This window comes from Brachyhypopomus gauderio, chromosome 14 (genome assembly GCF_052324685.1).
Source record: "Brachyhypopomus gauderio isolate BG-103 chromosome 14, BGAUD_0.2, whole genome shotgun sequence".
In the NCBI taxonomy this organism is placed as follows: domain Eukaryota; kingdom Metazoa; phylum Chordata; class Actinopteri; order Gymnotiformes; family Hypopomidae; genus Brachyhypopomus; species Brachyhypopomus gauderio.
In genome coordinates this window covers 12,160,711-12,184,163 of record NC_135224.1, presented here as the reverse complement: position 1 = coordinate 12,184,163, position 23,453 = coordinate 12,160,711, and the positions used below count along the sequence as shown (strand labels likewise).

At 42.6% G+C, this 23,453-nt stretch overlaps 2 protein-coding genes across 4 annotated transcripts; both read left to right on the top strand.

Annotated features, from left to right (window-relative positions):
* Window positions 1-1,971: 1,971 nt before the first annotated feature.
* On the top strand, window positions 1,972-9,445 carry trmt10a (tRNA methyltransferase 10A). Of its 2 annotated transcripts, none has more exons than XM_076973032.1 (8): window positions 1,972-2,107; window positions 2,566-2,769; window positions 2,914-3,076; window positions 3,746-3,817; window positions 3,919-3,993; window positions 4,358-4,507; window positions 7,989-8,094; window positions 8,957-9,445. In XM_076973032.1, the coding sequence occupies exons 1-8, from the start codon at window positions 2,100-2,102 to the stop codon at window positions 9,226-9,228; spliced, it is 1,050 nt and encodes a 349-aa protein (XP_076829147.1). In that variant the 5' UTR covers window positions 1,972-2,099; the 3' UTR covers window positions 9,229-9,445. The 2 variants fall into 2 exon arrangements, with proteins under 2 accessions (XP_076829147.1, XP_076829148.1); XM_076973033.1 differs by having other exon boundaries at window positions 7,989-8,158; window positions 8,957-9,095.
* Window positions 9,446-12,438: 2,993 nt separating this feature from the next.
* Window positions 12,439-23,223, top strand: nectin4a (nectin cell adhesion molecule 4a). Of its 2 annotated transcripts, none has more exons than XM_076971970.1 (11): window positions 12,439-13,019; window positions 14,775-14,972; window positions 15,292-15,459; window positions 16,721-16,999; window positions 17,710-17,827; window positions 19,531-19,682; window positions 20,083-20,236; window positions 20,483-20,558; window positions 20,686-20,745; window positions 20,885-21,088; window positions 21,303-23,223. In XM_076971970.1, exons 1-11 carry the CDS (start codon window positions 12,971-12,973, stop codon window positions 21,747-21,749), a joined length of 1,905 nt encoding a protein of 634 aa, XP_076828085.1. In that variant the 5' UTR covers window positions 12,439-12,970; the 3' UTR covers window positions 21,750-23,223. The 2 variants fall into 2 exon arrangements, with proteins under 2 accessions (XP_076828085.1, XP_076828084.1); XM_076971969.1 differs by having other exon boundaries at window positions 20,062-20,236.
* Window positions 23,224-23,453: the final 230 nt, after the last annotated feature.

Here is a 23,453-nt window from a genome sequence, read left to right as displayed (position 1 = left end):
AAGTGAAAAAGTCATGTTGTGAGGGTGAGCGGAACGTGTTGGATCTTGATGGTGATTAGTGGGGGATCTTCAGTGGGCCTGACTGAGGGGGTCTAGGTAAGTGAACGGGAAAGGAAGACGTGTGTAAAAACATCTTTACTATTGCAAAGATATTATCTGGTTCTTAGAGTGATCATTTCTTCTTTTTTTGAGAAAACACTGTTTATTGTTCAATAAATGAATATACTTTTCCAAAATGTTGGTTTTATTCCATAGATGTTACAAAGCACCCGTTGTTAAATCTTGCTCATGTGGTTACTGATTACAACGGTCTGTAAAATGATGCAACAGAAGATATCACATCTTTTAGCTCTGTGGTCCTGATAGCACATAACAAGCTATTTTGATTCCCAAGCAAAGCATGCTGGAATTCCCTGAATATTCAAAAGTCTATACAGAATATTTATGATGGTCAGGATCTCTCTGGGGATCTTGAGGAAATGGCAGGTCATCTGCAGTAAAAAGTTCTATTATGAACATCAGATTACCCACGCAGAGCTAGGAGTCTGCATTCTATACTTTCCCTCAATATGATGCACTGATCTCTTCACAGATCTTCAAGTCAGGTAACTAACAAAGCTTTGACAGCAAAGTGCCTTTCTTATTTGTGTTATTGCTAGCCAAGCATTGTTTGCAAATTTGTTTCCAAGATTAAAAAATGTTTTCAAGATTAAAAACCAAGCATTAAAATCTTAAGTAAAACATAGTGGTCTTTGGGAATTATATGAATAAGATAAATGGTGTCCTCTTCAGAGCTGAACTGTGAGGCCAGTGAAGTTGTTTTACTGTAGTCAGTTGTGATGTATGCTTATTTAATAAATGCCACCTGCCTGTGTCTTTCAAGAGCAGGCAGCCATCCAGAGTATCTGTAACAGACAGAGATAAGAATAAAACTAATTAATAAAAACATTTAGACCCTCAGGTCAGACCTCACATATCTGAACAAATACATCTGAATTAAACTTCCGGATACCAATTATGCTGCAGTTAAGCAGTTCTCATATTAATTTATTGAACTTTATTACTTACTACACACACAAAACAGAGTCAAAGACAAAACCTTTGAACTTGTGGATCTTGCAATTAAGCACTGTTGTCATTTAGTTTTTGGAAATGTGTACACAGTGCATATTATGCAGAATTCAGTAGTAAAATGGAGACCAGGAGAATTTTTTCTTCATTAACATCAGGTTTGTATAAGACTGGAGTCAGAAGACATGTTGGAACTTGTGTGTCTTAGTTATATTTAATCAATATTCTTTTCAAAGCTCAAGAGTAGAAAACTATCTACACAAGCTATAAACAATAAAACGCACCCATGTATTGCTGAGAACACCAGATCATAAACTGGATTATGCTGTCTCGAGTCATACATTGTGACCTCTCCTGGCTGCTTGTCTGGCATGTGGTGGGGTCGTGTAGCACAGGGCGCTGTAGCTGGGAAGAATGGAGAAAAGCACACGAGCTACTGAGGCAAATCATATCACAGACAAGGCTGTGACAAGATTGAGGAAGGATCAAATTGGTTTTGGACAGCACTATGTGTAATCCCTAAAATGTTTTCAGCACATTCTCAACAGGCCAAATAGCCTCCATCCCTTACACTCCCTTGCCAGGGGAGATGATTTATGCAACGGTGTCCATAAACAATCTTTGAATTGCTGCATAGCTTTTCAACATGAAAGAATTTCAAGTTAATTTGCCAGTTTTAATTGTATTGTCAGGACAGATAAGAAGGTGCCATTTTTCAATCAACTATTTTGTTTTCAAAAATATTCATATCCAGTCAATTCATTTCGCTATTTCCACTTCGGTTCAATGCTCAAGTTGTGTTTATTAATTTTAAAATAGTTTATAATGCTTGCTTGAATTCAGTTAAGTCAAAAATGTAATCTAGATGAACAAAATTAACTGTGTTCATGTTGACCTCACAAACATGGTGGATAGAGACGGACTCTGAGGCGGTACCACTGACGCAGACAAATGACGCAGAAACAAGACACGCGGGGGAAGAGTCGAACCTGTATTGAAATAAGGTGGTGAATGAGGGAGAGTTTCTCATGAAGTTGTAAGTTGTCGATATTTCAAGCAATATCAGTATTCTTGTGTATGCAACGTTTAGCAGCTTACGGTGGTACAACTTGTGCTGGTCCGGTTTAAAAGTTGGATTGACACATGCCAAACCTATTTGTCATGCTAGCAAGCTAACTACTTAGCTAGCTAGTTACCCTAGCTAGAAATGAAAACAAAAACTCAACAAAGGGAAAATATTAACCTTATTAATTAATTTTTTTAATATTAACCTACTTACTGTGCTAGTTAGCTACTTATCTAACCCTGCTAGCTATTTGTAATTAGCAATGAACAAATGTCGAAACATTACAACTACAGGAAACATCTAAAATACAGAATGTTATTCTCTCCATAATTATTAATTACGTTGTTATCTACGATTTAACAGGTGCTCGTGAAATAATAAATATTTTTTCCATGTTTCCACTCCTAAACTATTTTCCCACTCATCAGGCAGCTGCAGCTTCCATCACAAGTCGCCAGTAGCATGTCCGCTGATGGCGTCAGAGTGCCTACAGAACCGGATGGCAGCAAAGATATCGATGCCAATGGAAATGACCAGAAAGCCCAAAGTGGAGAAGCCGAGACTCTGTCAAAGAGGCAGAAGAAGAGGCTCCTCAGACAGCAGCAGTGGGAAGAGCAGAGAGACCTACGCAAGTAAACAAGGCATTAATAGTCATTAAATTATGCATAGGTGTTTCAGAGTGCTGAGTTGGGATTGATGGTGTGGGCCACACTGGTTCTGATGTCACCTGAGCTCATGCGTTGACGTGACCCCCACACGACCCCCACCTGTTGCAGGCAGAAGCGTAAGGAACGGAAGCAGCAGAGGAAGTTGGAACGACAGACCCAGGCTGAGGACGGAGCTGACGGCAGAGTCAAGAAGCGCCTGCGTAGAGAGGTGGAGCCCAGCCGGCTCCGCCTGGTCATAGACTGCAGCTTCGACAGCCTGATGGTGCTCAAGGTATGACCACCACCATCCACCCACTCACCCACCCACCCACTCACTCACCCACCCACTCACTCACTCACTCACCCACCCACTCACTCACTCACCCACCCACTCACTCACTCACCCACCCACCCGCTCACTCACCCACCCGCTCACTCACCCACCCGCTCACTCACCCACCCACTCACTCACCCACCCACCCACTCACTCACCCACCCACTCACTCACCCACCCACTCACTCACCCACCCACTCACTCACTCACCCGCCCGCTCACTCACCCACCCACTCACTCACTCACTCGCCCCGCCCGCTCGCTCACTCGCCCGCCCGCTCACTCACCCGCCCGCTCACTCACCCACCCACCCACCCACCCACTCACCCACCCACCCACTCACCCACCCACCCACCCACCCACCCACTCACTCACCCACTCACTCACTCACCCACTCACCCACCCACCCACTCACCCACCCACCCACCCACCCACCCACTCACCCACCCACCCACTCACTCACCCACCCACCCACTCACTCACTCACTCACTCACTCACTCGAGCCACTGAACATTCCTCCATGCTGTGCTCAGACTTTGATTAGGATAATATTAGGAGTACTACTAACTACATCACTGGTAATAATGTGCTTGGGTTAGTTGTAATAAAATTATTTTAATGTTCAGGATATAAAGAAGCTCCACAAACAGATCCAGAGATGCTATGCGGAGAACAGGAGAGCCGCACACCCCGTGCAGGTATATGGCCGTCGTGTTGGTTTGAACCTGAAATGTCTTGCCTGTTGTACTTGTGCATATGTGACATTTTGACCTCTGATTTTCTTATACTTTTTACATAGTTTTATATAACAAGTCATGGTGGACAGTTGAAACAAAACATGGATGAAATTAATAAAGGCTGGGTGAACTGGAAGGTAAGTTCTTATTTCGTATAGCCACTTGTAGAATGGGCAGAATGTATTTGTACTTAAGTTCATCATCTACCCTTAAATCTGTATTTTACAATATGCCCATTGTAAAATCACTGGAGCCAAATCTGGCCTGATCTCTTGCATGTAAAATTAGTACGGCGGTTATCACTTGTTCAGCCACTATCAGCCAATTTGCATACTAATGCATCACTGCCATACAACTCAGAAACCCATTCAAAAACTTTCAAGGGACATGACACTTGCTAATGCATGGTGTAGTGGCATAGCTCGCCATATTGGATTTATAGAAGGCAGTGACTAACACATTGAATTTGCCTACTCCTCACATTTATTCCAATATACACAGGACATCCATATCAAGCCAGAGCACTTTCATGAAGTCTTAAGCAAAGAGGATTTGGTGTACCTCTCCTCTGATTCACCCAACATACTGCAGGAGCTGGATGAAACAAAGGCCTATGTAATTGGAGGCCTCGTGGACCACAACCATCATAAGGTTTGTTACATAGTGGCATATGCACTACACCTGTCTCGAAAAATGCATGGTGGACACATCATACAATTTGTAAGGCCCTTTGATAGAAGGGGATTTGCTGACCTTTTACTGTAGATTTGATGAATGATGTCCTTAGAGCGCCGTCAAACTAGACCTTTTGAATGTAAGGCTCAGAACACAGAACATATAAATGGTTTAGGTTTGGAAAGCAAGTAAGATACCTTTACCCTATTTGAGACATCCCCAGTTCTGTCTATGCAGTAGATAAATATACTACTACAACAACAATGCAAAAATAGCACTGCGGTCTGTTTGCCAACATGGCTGTGCCAGGATTTATGTAGGTTATATTATGGTGTTGTGGATCTGTACTCATAGTAGGTGTTGTATAAAGTGATGACCATGGGATGAAAGGGTGGAATGGCAGCTTTTTTGGAATCAGAGGTCCCTTTATACATATTCCTCCCATTTTAGGATACAATAAGTAAATAGGCACTTTAAATACTATACTACATTGTCATGTAGGGTCTGACACGTTTCCTGCATATGAGAAATTAAGATGCTGTTGGACATTTCAGAGTTTAGCTCATGGCTTCTGTTGCTGTAAATGTTTCTTCTGTTCGGTCCTTGTTTGTTAATTCTGGTACAGAACACTCTTTGGGCTTTTGTATGTTGTGTTTATGTAATTATAACCTTCCCTCTCTGTTTTGGAGGCCTTCCAGTTGGTTGCATCTTTTTATAAAACCCTGCCATGGTGATTTATTCCTGTCCTCCCCAACAGTCTTTCATCTATGGCTACACCTTAATCATCACAGACAGTGTTTTTGATCTGTTCATTCTTTGGCGATGCACCACTGGCTCCTTCACCAAAGAGTTCATCTTGGCCTGTTGGATCTTCCGTCCAAGGATTTTTACAGGCCTTGCTGAACAAGCATTTGTTGCTCTCTGTTAGAGAACCTAAGGAGAACATGCATGCATGGGGGGGGGGCACTTTTTAGCGCACTTCATTATAAAAAATTATTACAAGCACATGTTGAATGAAATTTGACTTTTATTTGTAACATTCTCTAAACGTGAGTTTTCAATGGAAAAAGTCACACCGCCAACTCATAAAATCCATATCCAATATTAACTATATACAGTCATTTTTAAGTCCTTCAGTTAACTTCTGTTTACCCTCCACTGTCTGCAGGCCTTGTTGCATATATTTTGCAATTAGTAAATCAATATAGGCCTACAATTAAGACAGTAAAAGACCGTAAAGTAGGAGAAGGAGTTATAGGCTACTGAGTGTTGTTATTGCATGAATGCAGATGGGCATTTTTCACAGGTAATGGGGAACTTCCCGTTTCTTCTTTCACAAATGAATGTGCTAATTTATGTTGCCTAACAAAACCTATACAACAGAAGACGTTCAGCTTAACACATAGATTTGTAAACTCTACCTTAATTATTTGTATGTGGTCGTCCTCACGTTATCTATCAATGGTTTGGTATCATTGGTTATCTATCATTAGTTTATCGGGTGACCAGTCGGCTAAAAATGCTTAGTAGTTTGGTGCTGTATGAGACATTTTACTGCACAACAAAATGCTTTCACGTTGGGCTTAGAGGGCAAACGGTACGATTTGACTTGATGTGTATGTGACCTGGCTGGTGGGGCACGGGAGAAGAAGTCTATCTGTGAGTGTGCGTGCTGTGCTGAAGACGCTTCCTTCCACTCGCTGAACTGAACTGCTGCTGCAGCGCATCTGGTGTTAAAGGAAGAGAGAGGTCGGGTGTGTGCGAGGTGGTGGCTCATTTCAGGGCATTGTTTTTAATCACGCAGGTTTCCAAAAGATCATTTCAAACCGACCTCAGTAAAATGTTAATAATAATAATAATTTTTTTTTTTACCGAAGTTTCAAAAGGGCACTTTCGTTGATAAAGGGCAGAGTTGGTGGTGCTTTAGCACCACCTGATGTCTGTGTGCACGCCACTGCTATATGGACTATATGGACATCCCATTCTAAATCTATAGGTATTAATATGCAGCGTGTCCTGTCCTTTTGAAGCTATATCAACTTCCTCTCTTCTGGCTTTCTGCAAGATTTTGGAGCGTGACACTGGGAATTTTTGCCCGTTCGTCCAAAAGAGCGTTTGTGAGATCAGACACTGATGTTGGACGAGAAGGCCTGGCTCGCAATCTGGCTCATCCCAGAGGTGTTCAGTGCTGAGGTGTGGGCTCTGTGTGAGCCAATCAGGTTCTTCCACACCAAACTCACCCATCTACTGAGGACCCAAGCAGGTTCATCGTGGAATATCGAGGAGTTAAAAAATTCCACGAACGGACTTGTTGCAAGGCTGGCTCCCAGTACAGTACAACTCTTTAGAATGACCCATTTACAAATGTTTGTAAACACAGACTGTATGGGAAGAGCATCACGTCGAGGCTCCCCATGAGAAGCTGAAGTTCATGGTCACCTTTGCAAAAGAGAGATAGTGACCTCAGGAAGATCAGGGCTTGGCAGCTTTCCATCAACTTGAAACATCAGCAGGGAACATGGACAGGATGGGAACAGGCCCTTAATTAGAAGATATTCTGATATTGTGGAAGGCTGAGCCCTTCCTCTTAAGTTTCCCAATACAGTCCATCAATGACATCCTTCCAAGACCATGTAACCTTTTCAGCTGAGGGAAGGTCAACTCTTTGGCATGTTCCTTATGCTCTGAGGCACATTCTTATCTGTTGCCCTAAAGGAGTAGGTGAAGGTCTCTACCACTGGCAGCCTGAACAGGTGCTGAAAGCTATTGCTGACACCATCTGCAGTGCCAAAGACCAAGCCAAGTGTCCGACCTAGCCTGGCAGTGGCATTTGTCATCGCTGGGGAGAAAGCCCAGCCCCAGACAAAGACAACAGTATGAATCTGGAATAGCACATGACTGGCAGTTGAGGATATCCAGAGAACACAACAGAGACCACCCTGAGACCAGACGTTGTGCTAGTTTTGGAAACATCAAAGATTGAGCCCTGGGAAGGAGGAGTGTATGGGACCAGTGAGATGGAAGCAAACCGAGCATGCAGACTGGGGAGAGGGGGGGTGTCTGTCTCTGTGTGAGGTTTACAATCTCCTGGGCATCATGCTACTATGGATCACAAGAAATCCATAGGTGCATGCAACTTGGACCCAAGCTGGGAATTGATCACTCCCAGTTGAGCTGCATTGGAGAGTGTGTCTGGTGTTTCGGGTCTTTCAAACATCAAAGTGACCTGGTACCACCACTGATTTGCAGAAGTTCACTATATGTGTGTTGTAAACCTGCACTGCTTTTTCGGCTCCGTACGGAGATGAAGTAACAAAACATTTCACTGTTTTCACATTCAATGGGAAGCATTGCTTATTTAGTATGTCCATGTAAGAGTAAAGTAGTGGTGCTAATCCTAGACTTGCTTGATCATTCTGATGTTGCTGAGCATGACTATAATCCTCGTGTGTTTCAGGGCGTCTCTTTTGAGCGCGCCAAAGAGCTCGGCATTGCTCACGCCCAACTACCATTGGGCAGTTTCGTCAAGATGAACAGCCGCAAAGTGCTCGCAGTCAACCATGGTGAGGGCACACAGATACAGACGCACACAGACCTGCCCATACAAAGTGCTCGCAGTCAACCATGGTAAGGGCACACAGATACAGACGCACACAGACCTGCCCATACAGACCTGCCCATACAAAGTGCTCGCAGTCAACCATGGTGAGGTCACACAGATACAGACGCACACAGACCTGCCCATACAGACCTGCCCATACAAAGTGCTCGCAGTCAACCATGGTGAGGTCACACAGATACAGACGCACACAGACCTGCCCATACAGAGGAGCCCAGCATCAAACTGCTCCCGAATTTCACTAAGGATTTTCAACTTTGAACTGAATGTGGTGGCTTTGAGGCAGAAATTGTGTGGAAAAGAAAAGGAAGTTCTCCCTCCTTGAATTCTGTTGTTTTACCTATCGGGACATAATAAACCTTGGAATAAATCTTGATTCTTATGGAAGTATTATGGACGTAGTAAGGGTGTAAACCTTCACACCCTGCTTCTGTATTATGGCCTGGAGTGATATCTTGTTATAATAAAAACAAGAATGAATGCCACCGTGGAATCTGTTGTGTTGTTCATCTGATGTTGTATTAATGTAAAGACCTGCAAAGAACCAGATGATTTATTACTATATCCTGATATAGACCATATCATTTGAAAAGGGTTAACACTCCTACCTGGACAGGCAAGAAGAAGGTAAAGTGTGTATGCCAAAGTCAAAAGAAGTTATGTGGAAAAGCATGTAACTGCTGGCAATTTGCAATTAGACCACTGTGTGCCTAATGTTAGTGGTATGAATTTCTCCAAAAGAAATGCGGTGCATTTAGTTGTCAAGTGGTGAACACCATTGAAACTCTGCTTTACCTCTGCTTCAGTGTTTGAGATTTTGCTGGCGTACCTGGAGAAACGTGACTGGCAAGAGGCCTTCTTCACCGTGCTGCCCCAGAGGAAGGGAGCTGTACCCATGGACCAAGAGGACAAGGAGGAGCAGGACAGCGAGGAAGAGGACGATGATTCCGACAGAGACTCTGGCTCCCGCAAGACAGACACACGAAACGGCGAAGACAGAGAGGGACAACCTGAATTCAGCCAGGAAAGACGTGAAGATCTGCCAGAGTCTTGTGAACGGGATGCCGAAAAGAATTAAATCACCTCAAGTATTATTTTTAGAAAGGTTTTTTTTTGCCAAATGATTTGGAATGACTTTTCAGAGATCTGTTTGGTTTTTTTAATTATTATTTTTATCTTAAGTTATTGAAGATGATTTTGCTTCAATTTGGGAAATTTGCAAAAATTTGCTTTTTGTTGCTCCGCCAGAACACAGCTGAGATCATTTCGCCTCTTCTATTAAAACTGAAGCCTAATCTCTTGTGCAACAGTGTTTTATCCATACATGGTTTAATTCAGTGAATTTATCAAATGTTACTTATTGCTATGTTCAAGGTAATGGTGTACACCAAATTTGGGTTTGCTGCCCTCTAAGGTTAATTGGGAACATTACATGAATAGTTTGTGGAAAAAACATCCATGATTTTCCACAAAGTAATAAGCTAAGACTTGTCCAGATTTTTTACAGTTAAGCTCAAACTTATTAGCCTCCCTTATGAAATCAAAACCCTTCTCCCTCCAATGACAATAACCTTAAGTGATTATAATTTGTGCGTCCACAAGAACAAACATCTGCATAAGGTCAAATGAACATTTTATTAGGAAAAAAAAGCCCTTTTACAGTAGTCAGTAGTGTATCCTTTCTGATCCAAAGATGACAACCTGGTAGTTTTTAAGTCAAAATGTCTTTGACTTGCTTTGATGTATGCTTCAGGTCATTGTCTTGTTGGAATACCCAGCAAGGATCTAACCCTAGACTGGAAGCAGCTGTTGTGATGATGATTAAAATATCCATATGATCCTCTTTTTTTAAATGGAAACAAGGTTTCTTGTCCCAGGAGCAGCAGAGCAGCCCCCATTATGGCTCTAGAAGCACGCTTCACTGTGGGGACAGTAGCAGCCCCCATTATGGCTCTAGCAGCACACTTCACTGTGGGGACAGTAGCAGCCCCCATTATGGCTCTAGCAGCACGCTTCACTGTGGGGACAGTAGCAGCCCCCATTATGGCTCTAGCAGCACGCTTCACTGTGGGGACAGTAGCAGCCCCCATTATGGCTCTAGCAGCACGCTTCACTGTGGGGACAGTAGCAGCCCCCATTATGGCTCTAGCAGCACGCTTCACTGTGGGGACAGTAGCAGCCCCCATTATGGCTCTAGCAGCACGCTTCACTGTGGGGACAGTAGCAGCCCCCATTATGGCTCTAGCAGCACGCTTCACTGTGGGGACAGTAGCAGCCCCCATTATGGCTCTAGCAGCACGCTTCACTGTGGGGACAGTAGTTCTAGGACTGAAGCCCTTGTCCTTCCTCCACCAAACAAAAGCAACATCCACATGCCCAAACAGCTCAGGTGTGGGTTCATCAGTCCAAAGCACAGACTTCCAAAACTCACCCTTATGTTTCAGATCGTCTCTGGTGAAGGTCAGTCTGGTTCTGATGTGCCGCTGTGAGAACAACAGCGTTTTTCTTGGACGATGATCACAAACTCCACCACGATGAAGAGCCCTTGCAACAGTATTGTGTGAAACATCAAGTCCAGAAGGAAGCTGGTTCAGCAACAATCATCTTTGCGGAGGTCCAGGGATTCTTTTTGACTTCTGATAATTTTTTGCTGCAAAGTTTTGGAAATCTTGCGTTTTTGACCACGGCCAGGTTTAATTTTAACAGACTCTGTTTCTTTTCGATGATGCAGTTATAGCTGTATATCCTTCCCCTGAAAATGAAGGTCCACTGTTTTTGACACGATGATATTGCTTCTTAAAAGATTATAGAACAACCCTGGAGTTTCTCTTTCATTCAAGTGGTCAAGTGATATTTACTTGACTTAAATATGGTTCAGTGCTAATTGACTGCACAGGTGTGGATTCAAACCCAGCTCATTTGTTTTGAAATCACAATTTTGACAATCTCAGTGTTTAACAGATTTTTCCTAAATAAATCTTGAATATTTATTTTACATTCCAACGTGTACCAAAATGAGGCCATATTATTGATGAATGATTCACTATATAAAATTTTATGAATATTGCAAACATTGGGCAGTGTTTTAGGCAAATGTTCCTAGAGTGCTAATCATTTTTACCTTAATTGTATATAGTTTTCCATTGTTTGACTAACACATCTAATACGAAAGACAAACATTCTCACTGTCTGGTAGTTTGTGGTATAATTGTAATTTACATAACAATTTGATATGGGATAATGAAAGTGATTATCTCAGCCTGTAGAGACCAACTGAGTGCTAGTTGGAATATACACTGTATGCATTACCCTCATAGGTCCAGTGCAACACTTGCAGGGTGAACATCTGAGTAAAAAGTATTGGGAAGCTGATTTTCCACAAAAATGTTCTTTTAAGATGTTCTTAAAGAGCATTCAGCAAACATGAACACTGTCGCTAAACACTGATATGTACAAACACTACGTGGAATCGGGTAGAATAACACGCCGCAGTAACCTAACTTGGACACCAGGTGGCATTATCCCACACATTAAGAGTAGTATAATAATTAAGTATATTTAAATAAAGCACAGTTTGGTCAAAGGTTTATGCGGTACTGATTGTACGTACCACCCCTCCACCCTCCTTCCTATTTTTGGGGTCAACATGTCATGCAACGTTGCTGATTTTTGGAAAGATAGCCTAATCTTTATGTCGTAGCTTTGCCTGAGGCTCTAACTGATTTTAATGAAGAACAAGTTTGCAGGTTATACTGTCTGTTCACCTACAGGCAAATACTGCCACTAGATACGCTAATGCATCCAGAAGTTAGTCCTTTCGGTTTGCGTTGGTAACATCAACATAATGTGACGTTTGTTAGTGCATGATCATCGGATATGTTTTACATTTCCCAGTTTGATGATCTGTTCAAACCCAATGTTGGTGTCTGAAGTCAGCTATCTTCAAAGAGAAGATAGTCTATTCTTTACTCTGCATGATAATCAGATATGTTGTAAATTCTTCAGTTTGATTATCTGTTCTCGTGTTACTGTCTGAAATCAGGTATCTTTAAAGGGAGGATGATGTAGGCATTCAAATACATTAACTGTAAGAAAAAACAGCCAACATGTTTTATCAAATGTTATAAAATGAACGTATACATATGATACACTTAAATACACGTGACAGGCAAAAATAACCATGTATAATTCAATCAAAGCAATTAAATGTTATTTAAATTTCACACACATGACACCCCCTTCTTCGTTGAAACACTCCTCTTGAGTTCCTGAGAACTGGAAAGTTGGGTCAGTGCTCGTGAGTGAGAGAGCGCGCAGCAGCGCACAGCTCAACCTGGCCAACAGGTGTTTGGGAGGAAAGCTCATCTGATTGACATGGATTTGTACATATCTACCTGGATTGATTAATTCAACATCTGTTTTTCATTTATCGTCGATGTTGGTACAATCCACATGCTTTTATCGGGGAAAAATATTTCAGCTGAACCAATTAACCTCTCGCAAAGGACTGAGAATATTTGAGCATATGATTAATGTTCCGTGTGGACAACAGTGAATAAGAGTTTTTGACTAGAATTTGGTGATCATTCTTTTTTATTTTTATAATTTATTGTTATTCTTTATTATTTTTTTGGTTATTTTTAAACACCCCTGAAAAATCTAATAATTCGAAACTAACAAGTGATTGGAAGTATTTTTTCGGAGTATCTTCTTCGATCTGGTCTACAACACCTTTTCTGATTATGTTACGCTCTTGATCTGAAGGCAGTAGATCTGGAAGTTTGTATTTGGGGTAAAATCCGAGAATTCGCGCGTGGACAATGACGTCAGTATTAAAATGTTCGAGGATTTTGATAATCTGGAATTTATGTAAGTAGGCACATTTAACATTTTGTGTCTCATTTATGCATATGTGTTGTATATTTTCCTGAATAACTTTACATTTCTTGCTCGTTGCTCAAGTCCTTTGGCTTGGTGACTGGAAGCATCAACAACACGTTCACAGTTGTCCAATATTTCAGGAAGAACTGGTTATGAGGAACTCGCCTTCTTTTCCTCCTGCCCTCCTGTGTGTGTGTGTGGGATTCACTGTGACAGAATATCCCTCCCTAACACATATAGACAAGTATTTGTTTGGGAAAATGTGAATGTTTGTGTGGGAGTATTGTAGGGTGTGGGTATTTTGTACATTAACACTATTTGGGAATGAACACCCCCCACAATTACAGGAAAATGTATGTGTTTGTTTTTAATTCAGCTTTTTCTTTATAAAAAAAAATACAGCATACAGTGTGTGTATGGGTGTGTTAGATATACAGAATAGGACAAACGAGATACGTTCTCATGAGAGGACATTTAATGTAAAACAGATTATTTTAATGGGCATCTGTATATCTTAATCTTTTGTCATATTTGCCCAGCTCAGCTTTATACACTATGACTATAATGTAAGTCTACAAAACATTTCCAGTTCAAGTTCAATAATTAAATAAATATATTGCTCTTAAGCAATTCAGTCTTTCTTCAGTCTTCTAAGTTCTTTATTGAACTTGGATTATGGAAAATACACCTGATTATTCATAGACTCAAACAACGAGCTGGTTAGTAACTGACTTCCTGTTGTAGTTCTTATTTTGCCTGAGTTATAATTTACTTTAACTTTAACCAGATTTGAGTCTAGTATTCAATACATATTTTGTACATTTATCACAGTCAATCCTACATAATGTGTCACAGGATGCGCAATATTTTCTTTTTCAGGCTTCAAATTTAATATGTGTGCCTGTTACCCACTATGGAAATGATGCACATAAGATCTCTGGGTTTAGGTACTATTGTCATAGACGCTTTGCTTTAATGAAATTCTCTATGGACTGTGTCCTGTAAATACTGCAAAGTTCTTCCTCTAGAAGAAACTCCACACAGGGAGGTGATGGAGAAAGGAAATAAAATGTACAAATGTGTGTTTTGTGTTGAATACCTGCAGAGATACAGATTCAGAGATTTGTCTTGCGACTCAGTGCTATCAGTGAGCTCTTTGCATGCATGCATGTATGTGTGTGTGTGTGTGTGTGTGTGTGTGTGTGTGTGTGTGTGCGCGCGCAGGGGTGGATGTATTTGCACTCTTGCCACCCAGAGATAATTACTGTTGACACACTGGGCAACAAGTCGAGCAGCATATCTGCCTTTTCTAGACTCCTGCTTCTCTCTCATTCTCTCCTCCATCTGCCCATCACATTCAGTCTGTCCCTGTGTTTTGTTTTGTTGAACCTCCGTCTTTGCCAGAGCTCGGCCCATCCCGAGCTTAGTAGGAGTGTTTAGCAGGGCTGGCTGGAGCTCGGGTTCCCGGAGTTGAGGCAATTAATTTCCTGGCTGCATGGTTTTGTTTTCACAAAATTTCATGTTAATATTTTGAAGTAATTCCTGGTAAAATATGTAAAAAACATATTTTGACCTGCTATATTTATAATGGACAGTTGACAGTCTGTTTTAGTAGGGGAATGAATATGACATGCAGCAACCAATTGGTTGAAATAAGAATCTTTTTGTCACCACTTGTTCGTAGTTCCTCAATGTTCCACAAAGTGACTCTCTCTCTCTCTCTTCTCTCTTCCGCTCTTATAGTGTCCTGTGTAAATGGAGGAATTTTCCTGGAGCCCTTATCTCCAACTGTAGTTTCTTCAGCGGAAGGAGAAACCATTTTTCCCTGTCAGTACCAGGTATCACAGGGGGAGGTGATAGTTCAAGTCATCTGGAATCTGGAAAAGCAAGATGGAAGCAAAGAGCAAATTATAACAGCTCATTATTTGGATGGGCCGCTAGGTAGGACATATGTCTAACATCTGCTTTTAGTTTTCAACTGCACTGTGTTCTGTCGCACACACAAATTGAATAGGAAATCATAATGTTTTTCATAGACTGCTGTAAAAATTGATTTTGCTTTAGCGAAATCCCTTTAGCTTTGCTTCCTATATCTTCTAAGGAAGATTTTTGTTTTCAATGTTTAATAAGAGTTCATCCATAATAAGGACGTCATGTGCAGTATAGCAGGCATGACATTTCCTGTTACCCGTTTCCTGTTCTGGAGCTGCTGTTCAACCTGTCACTGGCAGAACTCTCTTCTGTTTCTCCTGTGTCTCAGAATCGCCTTCGTACGCGGGCCGCGTGCGCTTCGAGTACAGCGACCCCATAGCCAACTCCGCTCTCATTCTCATGAACACGGAGGTGGCAGACGAGGGCAAATACACCTGTAATATCGCCACCTTCCCTTCTGGGAAATTCGAGGCACCGATAACTCTCATCGTGCAGAGTGAGTCTGTGTAGATGTTACAGCACTGCAGGATAAAACCCAACGTACAGCGCAGACGGACATCCTGCCCTTGGTTTGAATTTCAGCCGTGCTGTGTGCTGATGGTTTGCTGTATGTCCCAGGCTGGATGACTGAAGCAGCAGACTTTTCAAAGCTGACAAGGAGTGTGTGTGTGTGTGTGTGTGTGTGTGTGTGTGTGTGTGTGTGTCCTCCTATTCAGTTTCAAACTTTCTTTAGATGTTTGTCAATGCCATGAGGCAGAAAGTTCCACAGCGATGTGCTGTTAGCATACACTCACCTTGAAGGAGGTGCAACTGGAAAAAACAAAAGCATTTTTACACTGGGTAAAAATGCATTATCAAATTGTCATAAATTCTCTTGTTGATGTAATAGTTTGGTGAATCTCAGAGCGTATACTAAGTATGATATAAATCTGTGACATCTGTCACAAAAATACGTTGTATGTCACAAGATTGTTATTGGAGTCAGTGGGGTACAGTAGTTCAACCTAAATCACACCCTGTATCAACATCCTCACCTCACCATTTGACGAGTTGTGAAGGGTGTTGGGAGGGAGTGAACCACAAGTGCACATCTGGAGTCTCTTCATTCTCCCATGAAACAAAAGTGAAAGAAAGGCCACAGCAGTAAGCTGACAGGAACAGAAAGGAGCAGCGCTGTGGGTGAAAGCCGCAGCGTAGCGGTAGAGCGGTGGTGTGTTTGTGTGTGTGTGTTTGCTGTGGGTGAAAGAGACAGCGTAGCGGTAGAGCGGTGGTGTGTGTGTGTGTGTGTGTGTGTGTGTGTGTGTGTGTGTTTGCTGTGGGTGAAAGCAACAGCGTAGCGGTAGAGCGGTGGTGTGTGTGTGTGTGTGTTTGCTGTGGGTGAAAGCGACAGCGTAGCGGTAGAGCGGTGGTGTGTGTGTGTGTGTGTGTGTGTGTGTGTTTGCTGTGGGTAAAAGCCGCAGCATAGCGGTAGAGCGATGGTGACACGCAGGGGGTCTGGCACCAGTGCGGTAGTGAGGAACAATGAACGGGCCTAAACAGCCATAAATACAGGGAGGAACAGGAAGGCAAGCATGGAGAAATAATCAGGGGACCTGGAACAGGGAAGGTGTGTGTGTGTGTGTGTGTGTGTGTGTGTGTGTGTGTAAGGCAGAGAGTGAGTCTCTCCAGATGGGCACTGTGACACTAGCTTGAAAAATAACGTAAGAAAGTTCACTATTTAGCCACGTCTTACACACCCGTGTCTCCATCTCTCTCAGCCATACCCATCTCCTCCCTGGACCCTGTTACACTAGTGGAGGGACAGTCCTTCCGGCCGGCGGCCACGTGCCGCTCCGTTGCAAAGCCTCAGCCGGGCCTCTCCTGGGACACTGAGCTGGCAGGCACCAGCCAGAACCGTAGTCAGGACAACGGCGTTACCTCCATCACCTTCTCCCTCCACCCTCTACGGAGCCTGAACGGACGCAGGCTGGACTGCCTGGTGTGGCACCCCACCCTGAAATCCCCACGTAGGCTCACCAACCAAATCGTCGTCCACTGTGAGTTCCCCCTGTTCACCGTTTACCGTGTCTGGGCAGTTTGTTGTTGTTGTTATTTTAATATTAGTGGTAACCATGTATGGGCATGAGCTGAGGTGTGATGAGTCTGTCTGGCATGACCAAACATGGTGGATGTTATTAAATTGCATGGCAAAAAATAAAACCCATTGGGTTTGCTCTGCTACTTTTAAGCAAGGTGAATCAGCAAGCCTTGTTGTTGTTTTTGAAAAAAAATATCTATTACTTATAGAATGAGATGATTTACTTTGCACTTGTATTCTCCAGTGGGAAATGCCCTCTTCTGTGAGGTCACCCTAGCTGTGCCTGTGGTGACTGGACTGTAACGCCTATTTCATGTCTGTGTCACGGCTGACACTACCTGTCTTCTGGTTGACTCATTGTCTTAGTGTTTTAGGTTCCAAGAAATTAGCTAAGCGCTTCTAGGGTGTGTGCGTGAGGAGGCTGAATGGAATATTTAATAGTCCACTCAGTGAAATCCCTCACGTCTTTATTTGTATGTTTTTACCGTTATGTGGAAAGATGACATTAGTAGTAGTAAAGTTCACCGAAGGGTCAAATAAAAGGTCCTGAGATGAAAACTTGTGTTTTGAATGGTGTTGGTACTAAATGTGTGTGTGTGTGTGTGTGTGTGTGTGTGTGTGTGTGTGTGTGTGTGTGTGTGTGTGTGTGTGTGTGTGTGTGTGTGTTAGACCCCCCGGATGCAGTGGTCTCAGGTTATAATCATAACTGGTATGTGGGGCTGGAGGGTGCGATGCTCCAGTGTGATGCTAAAGGAAACCCCAAACCACACGAGTTCACCTGGACCAGGTAAGATACTCAGCTGCCTGGCCTCCTTCTGGCCCGTCTCTCAGTTTGCCTGCTTGTAATTCAGCTCTTTGGAGGAATTCTCCACGCTTTAAAAAACATTTGATACGCACTAATATAGGAAGTTTTGTAGGTGAGAATGGCCAAAGGTGGATATTTCTGAGGATCATACTAAGCAGCAGAATTACTTAAACCAAAACTTTGACAGTGAATTCGTAATACTTTAAAGTTTTGTCTCTATGAAACCACTATTTGATACCGTACTTACATGGAATTAAGCCGACATCACAGTAATAATTGTGTGTCTTAATAATAGCATGCTTAAGGTATATGCTATTATTTTTAAAAAGCTATTGTGATTTTGCCTCCATTAAAAATATTATACAGACACTAAATAAATAAAAACTAAATCGTATAGATACAAAATTGTACAATCAAGCCACTGTGACCAAACAAAACAGTTTAGCCTAATCTGCATTTAAAATGTAATGGGAAATACCAATCAACAGGGGTCAAAACCTGGACTAGGTTTGACCTGTGTAGATTTCAGAGACGGGGAGACTTGTTGGTAGGTTTTCATTTGCTGTGTCAACTTTGGATCTGGACTTATAGCTGCTTGTGGAGTTCCTGTTTGTCTATCTGCCTGCATGCCACAGTAATCCAGTCTCGAGGTGTGGCACATCAGTGATTCAATCAGCTAAATTCATTATCACGCCCTTGTCGATATACCTGTTTACCAGATGGAGCCTCAAGTCCCCACGATCGTGTTTGGATTTGTATTAAAGGGAACACTTACGGCGTATTCGTGTTATGAATAAGTGTAATTTTGCTAGTTGTGCCTAATTTTGTGTTTGTATGAGTGAATCGCATGCACACACCTTAAAGTAGTTTGAGTCTTGTATCTTGAGCATTGTCTTACAGACACACGCACCCACACACACACACAAACAGACGCTACACATTTTGGCAGGTGTCCTAAGTGGGAGAACCTGCTTGGTGCGCATGCAAAGCAAGTGAAGTAACTGCGCTCTGGTGTCAAGTTGCGGCTTGTGCGAAACCGTCAGGAGCAGACTTTCACACGAGGGAGGGAGAGGGGGATGAGAAAGAGGGAGAGGGGGATGAGAAAGAGGGGGAATCGGTTGATGATGACTGGGGCATGAGTGGCAAGGCGGTGTGTAGCTGTAGCACGTTATAGCAGACGTTACGTTTGATTAGTTTGGCAGTCGGCAAGGTTCATATGTCGCGGTCTATGGACAGTTATGAGGGATGAGGACAGGTGGCTAGGCGGACGTGGACATGATTGTATGCAGACCACAATATCCATACAGCCATTATGCAAAATGACTGTGTGTCTCTACTAAAACATGTCTCATATTTGCAGAGTTGTGACTACCGAGACAGTACAAACGCAATATTGTTGAAAATAATTTGTATATATTATGTTCATTAACTGTTAATTAATCAAATCAACCTACAGCAAATCAACTACTATCCTGCTCGGATCCATGACCAAAAACTCCAGCAGGATTTTGTCATAACTGAATACAGAGATATGTCGCTTAGTAAGATTAGGATTCACACTAAGTCAACAATGCTCGTTTTAGGCTACAGGTTCGTATTTCCAGTCATAAATTCTGAAATGGAAGTACCACCTCATCTCTTCCTTGCAATTACAATTAATCAAAGAACAATGTTTGATCCCACAGAAAACAGGGAGGATTACCAGAGGGTGTGACCGTGCAAAAGGAGTTCCTGCAGTTCACCAGGCCGCTCCTCCTGACGGACCAAGGAACCTACGAATGTGTGGCTACCAACGTGGTGGGATCGGGGAAAAGTGACTTGGAAATAACTATAGAGGGTATGTGTGTGTGTTAAATTGTTTACGCAGGCTTTGTCGATTAACATTAAAATATAACTGGAAACAGCAGTTGAAAAGATACCTACACAGCTGCCGATAAACAAGTTCAGGTACCTTGATCAGTAACATGTTGTAACATGAAATAACGTTTTTGGTAGTATTTCGCTGCCCTCTGTTTTGGCCAGCCCGGGGATTGAAAGAAAGTATCATTGCTGACCCCTAGTGCACATGTTATGCACATGCACAGAGTGTAAATTCTCCAGAAAATTGAGTTGGCCGGATGAGTCAGAAGAGGGATATATGATAGCTGACTGGTGTTTGTGTGTGTGTGTGTGTGTGTGTGTGTGTGTGTGTGTGTGTGTGTGTGTGTGTTTTTGAGGTGTGTGTGTGGGTTTAACAGAGTCAGTGAAGCCCACAGTGCACATCCTCATGCTCATCGTCATCGGGTGTGCAGCTGGGATCCTGGTGCTTGTTCTTCTGGTTGTCGTCATGACAGTGAATCGATATCACAAACGGAAAAACAAGCAGCTGACTATGGAGCTGATTGAGAAAAAGTAAGAAAACCTAGACAAGCAAATCCTTTTAGCTGTTTATCTGTTGCTACGGCAAACCACAAAGCTTTATTACCTACACATCATCTTCGGTTGTTAATGTTTTTTTTATTTTTGGGGGACCATCTTGGACCTCTGCGTTTAACTCTTGTTCTACAGATTAGCATGTGCTATGCTAAATCAGACACTTTATCCAATGTCATTAGAGAAGTGTGACTGACAAGGAGTCCTCCTCTCTCATTTACTCAGGGAAGAGATCTGCACTCTATCCAGACAGGCCTCAATACGGAGGGTTGGCTCAGTTTGCACAGATAATAAATACCAGGTACACACACATAAACACACACACACACACTAAAGCAACTTTAACGGTACTTCATCAGTTCATCAATACATGCCATCATGTATTTTTTTCATTCATTTATTAAATCATTTTTTTCTGTCCCTATCAGATGGATGAGATGACGCCACTAAGAGTTGAAGGAACTATACGTACCAGTCTCAGCTCACTGGTGGGTTGGTGATCTCTCTGCTACTGAATGTGCTGCTTTAATTTGTTTATGAGATATTAGTGCTCATATTGGTTGGCAAAGATGGATACTCATATGTTTTTCTGTAACCTTCCCCCCACCCCTCCACACTGGTGCACAGGAGCGACCCCGGTCTAGAGACAGTCGTTCAACTCTAGGCGGAATTGCTATGGACGCCCTGGGTAGACCTGCCATTTTCAACACGTCCAGGCGAGGGAGAGAGAGACAAATAGACAGAGAGAGAGAGCGAGAGAGCGAGAAGGAGGCCAGTCGTCTGAAGGTGGAGTCCTTTGTGAGGAACAGCCACATGTCACTCATACATCCGGTGAGGGTGCTGCCGTGTGGCATTTGTTCATTCTGATGTGATTTCTGGCCTTTCCAATTACACACACTTCTTTGGATGTTCCTACTGTTTTATAGTGTTGTATATATTGGATCGTTGTTGTTTCTCCATCTCAGTTGACAGTTTTCTGAAGTTTCTGTAATTCTTGTTACAAAAACACTCTTTTTTATGCAGTATTTTGCATATTTGTTTTTAGGACAGCCATTTCCTCCCTGCTCTTCAACCTTCTCCTTACCCAATGGACCAGACCATTGAACGCATCAGGTCACGCAATGGTAGTGCCATCCTACCAGCAGATGGCAGACCGCACTCTGGATTGGGTAGCAGAGCAGGCAGCAGAGTCCTCCAGTCACCCTTAAGCCCCGCCTACCCGACACTCACGGACGAGGAGGAAGGGGACGTGAGCCCCATCGACGAAGACTCCGGGCTGCCCAGCGGACACACCGAAGCGGACGGCCTGGACAACGGCGGCAGCGATACCACGAGCTCCCAGATATCAGACGCCATGTCCAGTCCCTTTGAGAGCACTAACGGCACACTCTGGACCAAGTCCAAACCCAACAGTGTCCTTCTTGTGCCAGAACCCGCACGAATGCCCACCAACCACACCAGCATCATCCACCACCAGCCTCAGATAGTGTAGCAGCGTCGGGATGCATACAAGAACAAGTGGACGCCGGACGGTCGGAAACGTCCAGACGCCGGAACGCCGATGGAGAGACTTGAGACGCGGTGACTGAGAAACGCTGTGTACTCTTCTGTGAATTCTCCCCGTGGTAGGATAACCCACAGGACAAAGTATGCTTCCTCCATGAACAGAGCAAGCAAACATTAAAACAGAACCATCTGTAAGCATACACTCACCACGCACTTTGTTAGAAATATTTATTTATTTAAGAAACTGTTCGCTGTTCACTGTGTACAGCAACACCTCTGTGTCTGGTAATGTATACCAACTTCTCCCCTACTAACACACGACTACCATGTTGGTGTCACTGTTTTGTTGAGAAAGCTCCTCTCTCCAAGTAATATTCAGTCTCGTGTAGAGAAAGTGACCTGGGATGAAAACAAGGTGGCTGATATATTGTGCACAGCAACTTTGGGGATAAAGTCAATAACTTCACCTGTAAATGCACCTGTTTGACGGCTGCAGATAACAAAGTGGCCAGCAAGTGTAGGTGCAGAGTAGGTTTCTAATGACGCGGGTGGTGAGTGTTTCTGTTTCTTCGGATTCTGAGGTATTAAACGCAGCGGCGAGGTCATCTTGGGCAAACCGGTGACTGGTGCTTTTGACCACAAGTTTCAGAACTGTGCTCACGTCTTGTGGAGGAATATCACTATAGGTTATAAAACAAATCTGTGACAATTCATGAAAAGAACAGAGAACTGAATCCTGCCTGTTCCTCTTTCAGTACAGTATACTGGGCATACAGACCTGGGGACTCACGCTACATGTCTACTTTTGGACAATAGAGATTTACTTTCACTGTTGTATGTTTGCTTGTTTACATGGACTTTTTTTTACATTATCTTAAAAAAACACCCAGTGCTGAATCTAAATAATGTCTTTTCCTTACAGCATATAATAAAAGCCACAGTATAGGCTGACATGAAGTATTATTGGCTGTATTAGATACCACTTTGTAAGATAACAAAGAGATTCTGTGCAAATAAGTGTTTTCTCAGATTCCTCTGTTTACAGTTTAGACATGGTAATTGCCCTGAGAATGTATGTGCCATGAGAATATATAGCTTTATGTGAGGATATCTCCAATGTTTAAAAAGGTCAAATAGTGCTATTTGAGGTCTACCTTTACTGTGACCATTAACCAATGAGTTAATTTGATCAATTATGGACCTTTCTTTGAAAACAATATTCAGTGCATGCATTACAACTATAATTTCAGTATGAAGACAGGATTTTCTGTCAATTTACGAGAGTGTGTGTGTGTGTGTGTGAGAGAGAGAGAGAGAGAGTCTAGTGTCTATTTGAACATGGCCTCTGTACTGCTGGATAGTGCTGGGATCTTTGGGAATGGTGATTGGAATTGCGAACTGCTAATGTAAAATGTAAACATGTTATGTACCTTTGTAAATTGTAGCCTTTGTTGACATTATTATTCTCTGTTTATCTTTGGTTAATGCTGCAGGAAATATGAAAGTATTTCACAGATAACATTATAACATCTCTTTAAGACCACTGAAAACACCGAATTTACAAAAAATATTAATATTGGTGGTTTTTCTTTTACATCCCCAATCTACCGGACCATGAACCGTTTCAGACGCTGCTTTTATTTTGAATTTTTGTCTGAAATATGACTTTTGTGCTATAGGTATTTTGCCC

What these genes read in the sequence shown, in the direction of transcription:
- trmt10a (XM_076973032.1), top strand. An exon ending in GAGCAGAGAGACCTACGCAA is followed by an intron (nt 2,770 to 2,913) that starts GTAAACAAGGCA and finishes CACCTGTTGCAG; the next exon opens with GCAGAAGCGTAAGGAACGGA. An exon ending in AAGGCTGGGTGAACTGGAAG is followed by an intron (nt 3,994 to 4,357) that starts GTAAGTTCTTAT and finishes CAATATACACAG; the next exon opens with GACATCCATATCAAGCCAGA.
- nectin4a (XM_076971969.1), top strand. Translation starts at nt 12,971, where the DNA reads ATGACGTCAGTATTAAAATGTTCGAGGATTTTGATAATCTGGAATTTA. An exon ending in CTTGGAAATAACTATAGAGG is followed by an intron (nt 19,683 to 20,061) that starts GTATGTGTGTGT and finishes TGTGTTTTTGAG; the next exon opens with GTGTGTGTGTGGGTTTAACA. An exon ending in ATGGAGCTGATTGAGAAAAA is followed by an intron (nt 20,237 to 20,482) that starts GTAAGAAAACCT and finishes TCATTTACTCAG; the next exon opens with GGAAGAGATCTGCACTCTAT.